Here is a 14958-nt window from a genome sequence, read left to right as displayed (position 1 = left end):
GACGGGGTGGGATACTCCAAATTTTCGGAGCCTGGCCTAGAGTAAATGGGAAAATTTGAGCTCGAGGGGGGGGGGGTCCAGTCCAAACAGTGATCTACCGGGGGGAATGCTCCCAATTTTTGGAGTCTGGCCTACAGTAAAAGGGAAAAATTGAGCTCGAGGGGGGGGCCCAGGCCCCCTCGACCTCCCTAAATACAGCCCTGCTTCTAGTAGTACTTACTATGTTAGTCACTATGATGACGGCATTGTTATTGTTGCTTTATTATTATTTTTTTAGTAGGTATACATTTGTACATAGTTACATAGGTTACTTAATAGTTAAGTACCTATAACACATGATAGAGCTTATTGTGCTTATTTGAGTGTGGTTTTATCGGTAAAGAGCTTAAAGAAAATTCCTTCGCTTCTACGACTTCTAGATCTCGAGATAAACGGAATTGAAAAATATTAACAAACCAGAACAATCATTTTATTTATTTATTTCGACAATCAAATTTATTTGATTATCCTGGTTTTAATTAAAAAAAAAAAAAAAAACTCGACTCAAAATTTACGAGAGGAGAAATGGATTTTGTCTCGTCTCGTCTCGTCTCGTCTCGTCTCGCATTACAACTTTACAACATGAACTGCTATCTATGTCTTCACTCTTGAATGTTGATAAAGCCAACTCCCCTATTGGCTAAGCCAACTCTTGGCTGATAGTCGGTCAATTTTATTAGTATTTGAAATGACTTCATTTCGCAACTCAGTTGTACATCATTACCGCTGTCTGATTAGGGCTATGACGTGTCACTGAGATAAAACCAAAACAAATGCATCACGACCTTTTTTCAGTGTCTTATTTGGCTTTGATTACACATCGCTAGAATACAGAGGTTCATATTGTTTTCTGGTCTCGTTTTTGGGGTGTTAACGAGTGACTTTCGTTTTCTGTGCCTAAATTGTGAATAATATTTAAATTGTTCCACTTTTCTTTCGTGCTTTCTAAGTTTCATTTTGAATCAGGAAGTCTCATTCTCATCTCTGTTTGTGTGTGTGTCAGAAAGTGAAAAATATGTTTGTAAAAAATTAAAAAAATGGACCTCAAATTTTTTTACTTGACTGCGATTTTGAGGATTTTGAGATACTTGTCTACATGTGAATAATTATGTGCCGAAACCGTGTATAATCTCTTCTGCAACGTAATTATTTGATTATTGGTACCTTTTGTGTTGTGGAAAAATTAACAATATTATTAGTTTAATCAGACTTTATTTGCAAGATAATATTTAGACAATTACTTATGATTAAATAAATTTAACAAACAGGAAGTACCTACCTTAAGTTTGATTAAGGGTGGGGATTAGCCTACAGCATTTTCTAGCTTTTTTGACAAATGTTGTACTTTTTTAACCTTTGAAAATGAACTAAATTAGAATCAACTAAATACACATCATAATAATTGTGTCCGTTTAGTAACAAGAGGGTGGCATGTATATCCAATGTTAATAGATAGATACGCCCCTTTGGTGTTTATAGACCTTTTATGTACTTGAAATATGAACAAACTCATAAATAAATAGATAAATACAAGTGATTTAGCATCGTGTTGGGCTACAGATAGATATGTAAAGACAAATGGACAAATGAAATCTACAAAATGAAAGAATGCTGCAATAAGTTATTGACTGCCATCGAGACAGAGCAAGGCGTCTGCAAACCAGATTCGATCGCGTTCCATCATATCCCTCGAACTTGGCGGAACACCCTGTCGTCCTGTATACGACTGATCCTCATTCGACTCCGGCTATTGACACGATTTCTCTGTATCGATTGTTTCCGTTTGCGACCGGCGCAATTTTGGTACTCGGAATTTACCCTGTCGTCCTGTATACGACTGATCCTCATTCGACTCCGGCTGTTGACACGATTTCTCTGTATCGATTGTTTCCGTTTGCGACCGGGGCAATTTTGGTACTCGGAATTCTATTGCGATCTGGATGAGACCGATAAGAAACAGATCAAGAGGATTAAGAAACGACGGAAGAAGAGAAGGAAGTGGAGAGAGGTTTGTGTTGTAGAATTCTTGGAGGAAGAAGAGAAGAAAGACGTGTTCTAACATTACATTGAAATAAGGGAGTGTTCTAAAGTCGTGTCCAAAGTCCAAACATATTTGAACCAGCCTAGTTAGCTTAGTTGGTAGTGCGTCTGCCTTGTAAGCGCTAGGCCGCGGGTTTACAGATCAAGAGGATTAAGAAACGACGGAAGAAGAGAAGGAAGTGGAGAGAGGTTTGTGTTGTAGAATTCTTGGAGGAAGAAGAGAAGGAAGACGTGTTCTAATTCTAACATTACATTGAAATAAGGGAGTGTTCTAAAGTCGTGTCCAAAGTCCAAACATATTTGAGCCAGTTTAGTTAGCTTAGTTGGTAGTGCGTCTGCCTTGTAAGCGCTAGGCCGCGTGTTTGATTCCCGCCCATCACCATGTATTGTCATGCGTTTCGGGTGAACTTTATGATTCTGCCGTGCGAGGAGGTAAATATTTTTAATTTTGATTATTTAATATACCTTGTTTATGCTTTCGGCTAAGACTACAAAATCCCATTATGCCAACAGTATAAAAAGGTCTCATTTATTTAGAGCAGAATAAAGGTATTTGTAACTCTATAAGTATGTATTATGTAGTACAGTTGATAATGTGAATTTAAGACAAACTGCACTCAATATAAAAATAATAATAACGGAACGAAACTTTGTAAAGTACGTAAAAAGACGGCCAAAAAATATCTTCAAGACTTTGTTAAGCTGTGTCTACAACTCTAAACAATAGTCGATGTTGTCTGTACACTGCCTCGACAACATAGTTTTACCTCGTCGATTATGTGTGGACAGGGGTCATTAGGGAAATAACTTCAGGACCCCTAAAAAGGTCTTGAAGTTATTTCTTGGCTTTTTCGGGTTTCGTTGTTTTTACTAAATAACGATAAACTTGTTTTTGTCACTTAGGTAGGTAGTGTGAAGTCCGTCGCGTGGCTATGTCCTGGATAGAGAACATCTCTTCGGATGAACTTGTGGACTATCTAGCCCAGCTGGTCCAGGCCCTCAAGTCTGAAACCTACGAGACCAACGCCCTTGCTCAGTTCCTACTCAAGAGGGCGTTGCTATCTCCTCGCGTAGCGCATCATTTGTATTGGCTACTCATTCAGGTGTTACCGGGACATTCACCACAGGTATGTATTCTATTATTTTTTCCTTGGTATGGAAGAGTAGGAAAAGGAGAAATCAGGAAATCACAGGTTCAAAACACGGCTCACTTTACCCACAAGACAAGAGAGGCAACTCTCTTAGCATGGGAAAGTTTGCATCCATTGATTTCTATGCCCTAAGGAAAAATTTAAAATACCTAAATACCTAATACTTCTTCTTTTTCTTCTTCTTCTTCTTCTTCTTCTTCTTCTTCTTCTTCTTTTTCTTCGCCTTTTCCCGTGTTTAGACGGAGTCGGCGTTTTTCGTCAGCCCTCAATCAGTCCTAGGGTGATCGCTTTTGGGCTGACATTTGGTTTTAGCTACAAATTTTACGAGCGGATGCCCAACGCACTTAAAATACCTAATACTGACCTTGAATATTGAAAAACTTACAGCTTGAAAATCCTTCATTCCTGCCATAAATAATGAGACTTTGATTTGGATCATTCACTCCCCTCACCTGTCAATCCCTAACCGAAGGTATATTGATTGGGAAAGGACACTTGTCTTTAATTATGCTTACTTAACCAAAAAAAATTGGTGTTTTAGCGCCGTTTTTATGTCGTAGCAATGAAACAACTGCTACATTAGCATGCCTATCCCGTAGTATGCCCTTCATCAAATGGGCGATAAATTTCTTAATTCTCGAACGTTGTTTTGTTTTTCAGAACTCAGATATGTCACGATAGGTGAAGCTAGAAGTTATCGCAGGTTACAGCTTCTCATAGCATTCTTCTTTTTTGCTGAATTATCTTTCTTCTACTTCTAATTTCTTCATTTATCGGATCCTGTTTTGTTTTCAGAACTCTGATATAGATGACATCACGATAACTCAAGAGGGCGCTGCTGTCACCTCGTGTGGCGCATCATTTGTATTGGCTACTCATTCAGGTGTTACCGGGACATTCACCACAGGTATGAATTACATACGTACTAAAAACTACCTTTTTTTTTTGAACCAGGGGACCCTAAAAAGGATATGTCCACCACTCCAACCATACCCGATTTTGAAAATTTGGACCGATTGCAATACTTTCTAATTACTTTAGTAGGTAATAGAAAGTAAAAAAAAAGTCAACAACAAATGCCGTTGTTTTATTTTTATCGCACATATTACTTTGTCTGACACTACAAGGTGAATGTTGACCTGTCTTTTACTATAAAATGTGGAATAATTCAATTTTTCCCTCTTAAGACCCCTAAATAAGACATTTGTGGCAATAATATATTTATGCTTAAGTATTTAACCTATTGAAATTTCTTAATTTTCGAACGCTGTTTTGTTTTCAGAACTCTGATATAGATGACATCACGATAGTTGTGTTGGTACTCTATGGAAGAACTGTGGAGACACAAGAAGGTAATATAAAGCAACCTCCGTAGCCGAGTGGGCATCACACTAGGCTTACAAGCCAGCGGTCCCGGGTTCGAAGTTTTTTCGGCTCTGTGCTTGGATTTGCGGGGTGCACTCAGCCTCGTGAGGACAGTTGAGTAGCTACTTTCATCGAGTTGGTTCAAAAGATTTTTGGCTTGGTTAGCTTTTTTCGAAGTGAGTTTTACAGCTCACTAAACCATGAGTCTATTCTCTCGACAGATATACTACGGAACTCGACCCTTGGCGCATCCCATCCTGTCGAAAGCAGTACCCGCATCTCAATCGATGTACCCGCGTGTAGTGTTTGATTCCTGGCTTCAGTTTGATCAGACCAGTGTGTGTTTACTACCGCGCGAGGCCCGACTCGTGTTGGTTCATCGAGTAGCGACAGTGGTGGCATTACCAGTGTAGAAAGATTGATGATAAGGGAGAATAATCATAGTAAAGGAGGCACTTAGTAATACTGTGGTACCCACAAAAATTGTGAAAAGGCTCTCTGCTTCTCTGCGGGAGTAAAGGGACTTCTTAGTCTCATTTGAGGAGGGTAAACAAGGTATATTCTAATCTATTCTATTCGTGTTGGTACTCTATGGAAGAACTGTGGAGACACAAGAAGGTAATATAAAGCAACCTCCGTAGCCGAGTGGGCATCACACTAGGCTCACACGCCAGCGGTCCCGGGTTCGATGTTTTTTCGGCTCTGTGCTTGGATTTGCGGGGTGCACTCAGCCTCTTGAGGACAGTTGAGTAGCTACTTTAATCCAATACAAGACAGCAGACGCGCTACCAACCAAGCTAACTGGGCTGTCAAATTTGCTTTTTTAGAAGGTATTTCGCCTTGAAGGAACAAAGTATCCACTAATTTTTCCCATGTTATTTGTCTCGTCTCTCCACAGAACTTACACTCAATAGCTGAGAACATCAAAACGTGCAAGGAATCCCATAGGATGCGAAACCTGACCTCTGAACTGGAAGGCCTTCATGCGATGCTACAAGACACGCCCACCTGTTTACCCCTCTCTCCTAGTCTGGAGGTTAAAGGTAAGATAATATAAAAAGGGTTGAGTGGAAATTTAAGTGATATACCTACCTCGGTGGTGTAGTGATCAGAACGCTCGCCTGGTAAACAGGAGGGTGTGGGTTCGATCCCAGCCGAGTCAGGGAATTTTATCCTCATTTATTTGAGAATTTAACCACATAATAATAGATCTCTAAGGGTTAGGTTGTAGAGAACGCCTCCGGCGTTAACCTCGCCTGGTTACCTTGTCCTCAAGAGTCCATAATTAGTAAGATTCGAGGGGTTGGGTGGAAATTTCAGTAATATCTTCTTCTTACTAGCTTTTTCCTATTTAAATAGGGTCGGCATTTCTTGTCAGCCTCATCCAGGCAGCCCTGTTGTGTATGTATACCTCATGTCCTTTGAAAAATAAAATTAAAGGTGAACAAATTAGGTAGGTACATAGGTACTGATTTTCTCTAATCACTACGGGCTACAAAATTCCCGGAGGGACGGACCCTGCTTGTTTTTCCTATTTAAATAGGATCGGCATTTCTTGTCAGTCTCTTCCAGGCAGCCCTGTTGTGTATGTGTATTCATGTCGTACTTACTTATCTGATTTGGTTTTCTATTTTCTTGTTGTTCTAGGTGTAGATGTACGTTCATGTTCCTATTTCCCGTCCAATACACTGCCGCTGAAAATATCGTTCCTATCTTCAGAGCAGCGACCTATTCCTGCCATCTTCAAGGTAAGGTCAAATATCAATTCACCGAATGAAGTGAGGTCGAAGTTTATACTCGGCGAAAACTTTTTAAGCCTCCCTGATTGAAACTTTGTAGTCAATCAGATTGAGTTAAACCAATTTTGGTGAAATTTGGTAGATGTAAAGGAAATATGTTCATTTGGGCGACAATTTACCTTTGGGGCCCCATTAGAGACCTAAAAAGTGTGGACTCACCTCTTCGGCCAAGTGGTTGAGAGTATTGACTCTCAACCCGGGGCTGCTGGGTTCAAATCCCGACCAGGGCGAACATTTTCTGACCAAACTTTTCCGTTCCTGATGGGTATCGATGCAAAAGAATATTCCTTCTGGACTGAAAAAGCGGTGCCGAGGTACAATCACTAAACTAACAAATATGTAATGGGTGTTCTTAAGTATATAACTTAGACAGACCTATTTTAAAGTTCTCTATGATGCCTGTCTCAATGATCTTCATTCTATGTTGCATTCGTGGGCCCCTCTAGATCCTGTTCCTGCCTTACAATTACTATTGCCTTGGTAAGTGTGCCTTGCAATTACTATTGCCTTGGTAAGTATGCCTTGCAATTACTAGTGCCTTGGTGAGTATGCCTTACAATTACTATTTCCTTGGTAAGTATGCCTTACAATTACTGTTGCCTTGGTAGGTATATGCCTTACAATTACTATTGTCTTGGTGAGTATGCCTTACAATTATTATTGCCTTGGTAAGTATGCCTTACAATTACTATTGCCTTGGTAAGTGTACCTTGGGCAACCAACCTGAGTGGTGTAGTGGTTGGCGCGGTGGACTTCGGATCTGGAGGTTGGTGGTTCGAGTCCAAGTCGCGTCATAAAATTAAGCGTATTGTACTTAGCCGGGAACGACATTTGTGACAAGCATTTATGCTTAACACAATTAAGATTCCTTGCATTCGTGGGCCCCTCTAGATCCTGTTCCTGCCTTACAATTACTATTGCCTTGGTAAGTACGCCTTACAATTACTATTGCTTTGATAAGTACGCCTTGCAATTACTATTGCCTTGCTAAGTACGCCTTACAATTACTATTGCTTTGATAAGTACGCCTTGCAATTACTATTGCCTTGGTAAGTAGGTACGCCTTACAATTACTATTGCCTTGGTAAGTATGCCTTACATCGTGAAAAGTTACATAGGAAAGACTCCTTGGTCATCTTAAATACTCTAATTTTGCATTCGTGGGCCCCTCTAGATCCTGTTCCTGCCTTACAATTACTATTGCCTTGGTAAGTACGCCTTACAATTACTATTGCTTTGACAAGTATGCCTTACAATTACTATTGCCTTGGTAAGTATGCCTTACAATTACTATTGCCTTGGTAAGTGTGCCTTGCAATCACTATTGCCTTGGTAAGTATGCCTTACAATTACTATTGCCTTGGTAAGTATGCCTTACAATTACCATTGCCTTGGTAAGTGTGCCTTGCAATTACTATTGCCTTGGTAAGTATGCCTTACAATCACTATTGCCTTGGTAAGTATGCCTTACAATTACTATTGCCTTGGTAAGTAGGTACGCCTTACAATCACTATTGCCTTGGTAAGTATGCCTTACAATTACTATTGCCTTGGTAAATAGAGCTGTATTTTCCTTTCGGAAACTGAAACGATTTCCCCTCTTCAAGATGGCGTATACCCCACCCTTGATCTTCGATGGTTGGGAATGTGTCATTTTGGATTTCCAATGGTTTAGTGCAGGCGCTACCACGCCACCTAATGGTTAAAATGAGCTTCGGAAGAGGGGAAATCGCCTCAGTTTCAGAACCTGCCTAAATGGTTGTAGTGTTCAAGACGCTTGCCTGGTAACTGGTAATCAGGAGGGCGTGGGTTCAATCACATCAACTGGTCCAATTGACCAAAATAAAAAAAAAAAAAAAAATAAATAAAAATAATAATAATAATTATAATAAAACTTAAGTATTGTGAAGGACTTTTAGGCACTCAAGGTGTAGTTGATGGTATAAAACCATGATTAGATATGGATAGAGCTTGCTCACTGACTCTCAATCCGAAGTTCCTGGGTTCGAATGTCGGTCTCGACGGATATTGTCCCAGACTTCTCTTTTCCTTCGTATAAGTAGGCATTGATATGTAAAAGAATGTGACTTGAAATAATGCGAATATGGATCTGAGGATGTTATTAAAATGTTACCTCGTATTTCCTTACTGTCTCAGGTTACAGTGTTGCCACCTATGTCCTGGGTATATGTGACCGGCACAACGACAACATAATGCTCAAAACCAGCGGCCATCTGTTCCACATTGACTTTGGTAAATTTCAGCCTCATTGAAATAGGGATTCGGTTGCGATACAACAGACAGTAGAAGAAGTTAAGAATAAGAAATTTGAATCTCTCCTGACCAAAATGTCACCCTAAATACTCGTACTTAGTCACTTTTAGAATCGTTTGAAATTATAATTTCTTTAAATTATAAATTTATTTATTACAATATTTAATCGTCGCACAATTCAAATGAAATTTTTACCACAAATATTTTACCCTTTTATCGCTGTGTATATTAATTTATTTGTTTTAACATTGACTATGGTAAATTTCTCGGTGATGCCCAAATGTTTGGCAACTTCAAGCGGGATCGCACCCCGTTTGTGCTCACTCCGGATATGGTCTATGTGATTAATGGCGGGGATAAGTCGTCGCTTAAATTCCAGCACTTTATCGATCTGTGCTGCCAAGCGTTCAATATTGTGAGGAAGCATGCCAATCTGTTCCTCAACTTGTTTGGATTGGTGAGTTTTTTTTTTTAAGTTGAAAATTTACCATTTATTTTTATTATTTAGAGCTTTCTAAAACTTTAGAGTACTTATAAATGAGTTTATGCGAGAGCGAGGGAAACGAGCGACTACACTCACGGATTTTATTAATTTTCCTGGCATAAACACCTGAATAGTTGGGGCCTGTAAAACACTTTGTCTTGAATTGGAATATTTCGAATTTTCACGAAGATACTTATTTGTTTTATTTTTACAATGCAAAATTTAATAACGCTCTTTATTTAATTTATGAATTTTAGTTCTGTTGAAATTACTAAAAGTTAGGGAACTTAAAGAGTATGATCGCTGATCAATACTTGTGAATCTTTGCTATTTTTTTTCTCCTGCACTGTTGCAGAGTAAGAATATTCCGTCAAAAATTAAAGGGAATACGTATGTACTACAAACGTAAATAACGGGGAACCCTACAAAAAAGTGCTTTGAAAATTTGTTTTATTTTTACAATGCAAAATTTAATAACGCTCTTTATTTAATTTATGAATTTTAGTTCTGTTGAAATTACTAAAAGTTAGGAAAGTAAAAGAGTATGATCGCTGATCAATACTTGTGAATCTTTGCTATTTTGTTTTTTCTCCTGCACTGTTGCAGAGTAAGAATATTCCGTCAAAAATGAAAGGGAATACGTATCTGCTACAAACGTAAATTATGGGGAACACTACAAAAAAGTCCTTTGAAAAAAAAAGTCCATTGCGTTCCGGCCATTATACTATTAACCCATCATGTGCCTTGAATTTTTGTTTTTTTTTTTTTTTTTTTTTTTCTCCTGCACTGTTGCAGAGTAAGAATATTCCGTCAAAAATTAAAGGGAATACGTACATATCTACTACAAACGTAAATTATGGCGAACACTACAAAAAAGTCCTTTGAAAAAAAAGTCCATTGAGGTTCCGGCCATTATACTATTAACCCATTATGTGCCTTGGCGTACTCCATTTCATTTCTGACGTTGAATATCTAAAACGCCTTGTATAATTTATTAATCGACACTATTGAGCTTTCTTTATTAAAATCTCGAAATTTTATGTATGAATTATTTTTGTAAAATGTTGGAAAATTGTATTTGTTTATCCGAAAAATATATTAGATACCTTTTAATATTTTATTTTTTCACAAATGGTTCTTTTTGTGATGCACATTATTTTGTAATATTTTTGTGTTCTTCGTTGTTTTGGTCTTCTACGTAATGCATTCCTATAGGAAACTCAAACCTACAAAACCCCAAAATGACCAATAACCACAACGAAAGTACCTAGGTATGTACTAGTTTTGGTTTCATAAATAGTTAATATGTCTTTGTTATAGTTATAGTAAACGCCAAATTTCTAAAAAAAAATCGTGTAGCTTTTGGAAAAAAAAAAAAAAAAAAACAGGAAAACTGGGAAAAGTCAGGGAATTTCTTTTTTTCAAATTAGACACTCTTTAGGACCAAATTAAGAATATTTCAAGCCAGCCTAGTTATCTTAGAGGGTGGCGCATCTGCTTTTTTATTTTTTTTTCCTTTATTTAACTCGCTTTCCATTTCAGCATGGCTCAAGATGGCCGTATCACATCCGTGGAGGTGTACGGCTATCAGAAACGCTACGACCCGGACAAATACTACACGTTCATACTGAAAGTGGAGAGAGAACACCAGAGAGATCCTTCCTATCTGTTCCGGTAAAACGCCTTGTATAATTTATTAATCGACACTATTGAGCTTTCTTTATTATAATCTCGAAATTTTATGTATGAATTATTTTTGTAAAATGTTGGAAAATTGTATTTGTTTATCCGAAAAATATATTAGATACCTTTTAATACTTTATTTTTTCACAAATGGTTCTTTTTGTGATACACATAATTTGGACTATTTTTGTGTTCTTCGTTGTTTTGGTCTTCTACGTAATGCTGCATTCCCAAAGGAAACTCAAACCTACAAAACCCCAAAATGACCAATAACCACAACGAAAGTACCTAGGTACTAGTTTTGGTTTCATAAATAATTAATATGTATTATAGTCTTTGTTATAGTTATAGTAAACGCCAAATTTCTAAAAAAATCGTGAAGCTACGGAAGAAAGAAGCCAGGATTGGTAATGATTAATAAATTATTAGGAGTCAAAATGTTTTATTTAGTACATTAGAACCATTAGTACGTACAAATAAATAATAGTTTATTTAAAATACACAGAAACGAAATAACAGAGATACACAAAAGTAGAATAAATCGCTCATGAGTCTGTCTCACAGGAATTGGAATCACTTTAAATGAACAAGATTTGTAATATTTGTTAACAATACACAAAAGTAGAATAAATCGCTCATGAGTCTGTCTCACAGGAATTGGAATCACTTTAAATGAACAAGATTTGTAATATTTGTTAATATGTATTACAATGTTTGTAAATATCCACTCATCAGTTAGGGTGACATTCACACATAAATTGATTTGAATTTGAATGTCATTTTTTGCAAATATTCATTGCATAACATTCATCAATGGAACCGTGTGTCAATGAAACAATGACATTCATGAATGACCATTACAAATTTGAAACCTTTAAATTCCGGCTCAGTAGATTGAGCCATTGGGTTAGCAATGTCAGATTAGGTGAAAATGGATTCTACCGCAGGTGATACGCACCCCGTAGTCGCCCTCGAGATCCCGCACCCCGGCTGTGATATTGTATTTCCCCCTCCGTCCTGTGTAGACCCCCCTACTGTAGACCCCCCGGACACTGTAGACACCTCGTGCTACGAATTCTTCAGTCTGGATGACAACACACAGCAGACCCTGCTCAACCTGTGCGAGGAGACGATATTCGTCCGGCCCCGCCTGGAAGATCGGGAAATCCTGTGGGAGAAACGACACTACCTGGTGAGGGGAAAAAGAGTTAAAAAAAAAGAGGTTTGATAGAGGGAAATATAACTGCTAAGGGACTTTTCAGTCCTGGGTCCCGTCCCAGTCCCAGTCAGTCCCGAGAGTAAAGGGACTTTTCAGTCCTATGCTGGTAGTATAAACAAGGTATATTCTATTCTATTCTATTCTATTATCGTCCCGAGAGCGAAGAGAGAAGGAGGATAGGACAGGAGAAAGCCAGCTGTTCCGAGAACGAACCGGAAATCGAACCTGCGACCTAGGGCTTACAAGATAGACGCGCTATCAACCAAGCTAACTAGGCGGGGGAAAAAGGTTTGTTAGAAGTGAAACAACGAAGTTTTTATAACCCCGAAATCGAAGAGAGAAGGAGGATAGGAGAAAGCGAGCCGTTCCGAGAAGGAAACTTATCTTGTTCAGGATGAAGTTTCGCCCCGGCCTGGGACCGAACCCACAATCCGAAAGCGAAGAGAGAAAGAAGACAGGATAGGAGATAGCCAGTCGTTCTGAGAACGAAATATTTCATATCAAAGGCTAAGTTGAAGCGACTAACGGAGGATAAATGCTAATAACAGTTGAAGTTGTCAGCCTAGTTACCTTGGTTGGTAGCGCCTCTGCCTTGTAAGGACTTGGCCTAGACTCCAATTAGAAATTTCATTAGAAACCTTCAATGCAAAATAAATTGGATTGTTTGTAATGCAACATAATTATTGTGATAAAAGACAGCGGCGATATAAATTTGTATGACGGTTTCCTTTGCAGAGCGCAAAAGCGTCAAACAAATGGAGTCTGAACGGCGCTCCATTCGCGGCGAAATCAAGCTGTCCATTAAGTACGAGCGCATGCGCAATAGTCTCACGGTGATGGTACAACACGTGAAGGAGCTGCCCATGGTGGGGGGCCAAGAGCCGAGTAGTTATGTCAAGGTGTATCTACTGCCGGATGCCACCAAGAGCACCAAACGGAAGACCAAGGTGGTCAAGAAGAGTTGTAACCCGTCCTTCATGGAAAATGTAAGTTAACCTCCGTGGCCGAGTGGGTAGGCTTGCAAGCCGAAGGTCCCGGGTTCGATTCTCGGCGGGGTCGACGTTTTTCGTCAGCCCTCACTACATCACTAATTTGTTGTTATTGTTGTAGCGGCTGAATGATGATGACAGAAAAAAAGAAAGGATATCCTTTTCTTTTTTCTTTCTGCCATACACTGGGGTAATGGTCCCTAGCCATGTTTAATTGGCTCGTCCTGAACCGCAGTTATCCATCAGGAGTACTTGTGCTTGTTCTTTAAAAGCAGAGAGAACTCTTTGAAACTGCCAGCTAGCTAGGCTGGTTAGGGTTAGCTGTTCTCTCCCCTGTTTATATTCCCACAGCCAGACGCTAGTCTACTCTCTGTTTAACGTCCTCTAGCCAGACCAGAAAAAAAGAAAGGATATCCTTTTCTTTTTTCTTTCTGCCATACACCGGGGTAATGGTCCCTAGCCATGTTTAATTGGCTCGTCCTCAACCGCAGTTAACCATCGTGAGTACTTGTGCTTGTTCTTTAAAAGCAGAGAGAACCCTTTGAAAACTGCCAGCTAGCTAGGCTGGTTAGGGTTAGCTGTTTTCTCCCCTGTTTATATTCCCACAGCCAGACGCTAGTCTACTCTCTGTTTAATGTCCTCTAGCCAGACAGTCTTAACTAGAAGGCAGTTAGTCGAAATGGTTGCCTTCATATTCATTTATGTTGGATTTCACCAATATTTATTCAGTCATTATTGACAGAAGGCAGTTAGTCGAAATGGTTGCCTTCATATTCATTTATGTTGGATTTCACCAATATTTATTCAGTCATTAAAACTCCTGTTGAGCTAACAGCCAGTTAAGTTCCATTTAATTTGTATTAGCTTAACAGGGCTGTTAAGCTAACGGGCTGTTTGAGGCTGGAAAGAAGGTTGGTGAAGGCCACCATTAGTCATTTTAGGTTCCCATCTATGAGCGTTCTTCTCAACTCCTCTCTTCTCGGGATCGAAGCCGCGGCCTAACGTTTACAAGACAGCAGACGCGCTACCAACCAAGCTAACTGGGCTGTCAAATTTGCTTTTTTAGAAGGTATTTCGCCTTGAAGGAACAAAGTATCCACTAATTTTTTATCACGATAGGTGAAGCTAGAAGTCATCGTAGGTTACAGCTTCTACTCCGAGCTCTCATAGCTACGTGTGGGGAAGCACTGAGGAAGAGATTTATGTGTCAGCAACTACTAGTCAAGGCAAGTCTAGTGGTTGATTGTTGATTTAGATTCCTAGTCGGTGGAACCACTTTTTTTTTCAAATAAATTACACCAACAAAAATAGTCAATTGTACTTATGATGTAATATTGTAACTGGAACTTGGCCTGGCGCACGGCTGTGCGCCTAGTTATGCACTGATTTTTTTTTTTTTTTTCTTTTTTTTCAAGGTGTTTGATAGATAGAACTTTTTTTTTTTTTTTTTTTTTTTTTTTTCAAGGTGTTTGATAGAAAGAACTGTAACTGCTAAGGACTTATCGTCCCGAAATCGAAGAGAGAAGGAAGACAGAATATTAGAAAGCCAGCCGTTCCACGAACAATTATTATCCCTTCAGAATAAAATCCGCCCTGGGTGGGGATCGAAGCCGCGGTCTAACGCTTACAAGACAGCAGACGCGCTACCAACCAAGCTAACTGGGCTGTCAAATTTGCTTTTTTAGAAGGTATTTCGCCTTGAAGGAACAAAGTATCCACTAATTTTTCCCATGTTATTTGTCTCGTCTCTCCACAGAACTTACACTCGATAGCTGAGAACATCAAAACGTGCAAGGAATCCCATAGGATGCGAAACCTGACCTCTGAACTGGAAGGCCTTCATGCGATGCTACAAGACACGCCCACCTGTTTACCCCTCTCTCCTAGTCTGGAGGTTAAAGGTAAGATAAGATAA

General features: G+C 39.1%; 1 protein-coding gene across 1 annotated transcript; it reads left to right on the top strand.

Annotated features, from left to right (window-relative positions):
* The first annotated feature begins 3005 nt into the window (after nucleotides 1-3005).
* Nucleotides 3006-14958, top strand: LOC113468844 (phosphatidylinositol 4-phosphate 3-kinase C2 domain-containing subunit gamma-like). Its single transcript, XM_026826071.1, has 5 exons — nucleotides 3006-3130; nucleotides 4062-4137; nucleotides 4513-4540; nucleotides 14163-14269; nucleotides 14800-14958. The coding sequence occupies exons 1-5, from the start codon at nucleotides 3012-3014 to the stop codon at nucleotides 14956-14958; spliced, it is 489 nt and encodes a 162-aa protein (XP_026681872.1). The 5' UTR covers nucleotides 3006-3011.

Source organism: Diaphorina citri, unplaced genomic scaffold, assembly GCF_000475195.1.
Source record: "Diaphorina citri unplaced genomic scaffold, Diaci psyllid genome assembly version 1.1 scaffold871, whole genome shotgun sequence".
Lineage (NCBI taxonomy): Eukaryota > Metazoa > Arthropoda > Insecta > Hemiptera > Psyllidae > Diaphorina > Diaphorina citri.
The sequence above is the reverse complement of the archived record's forward strand: the minus strand, read 5'-3'. Positions and strand labels throughout refer to the sequence as shown.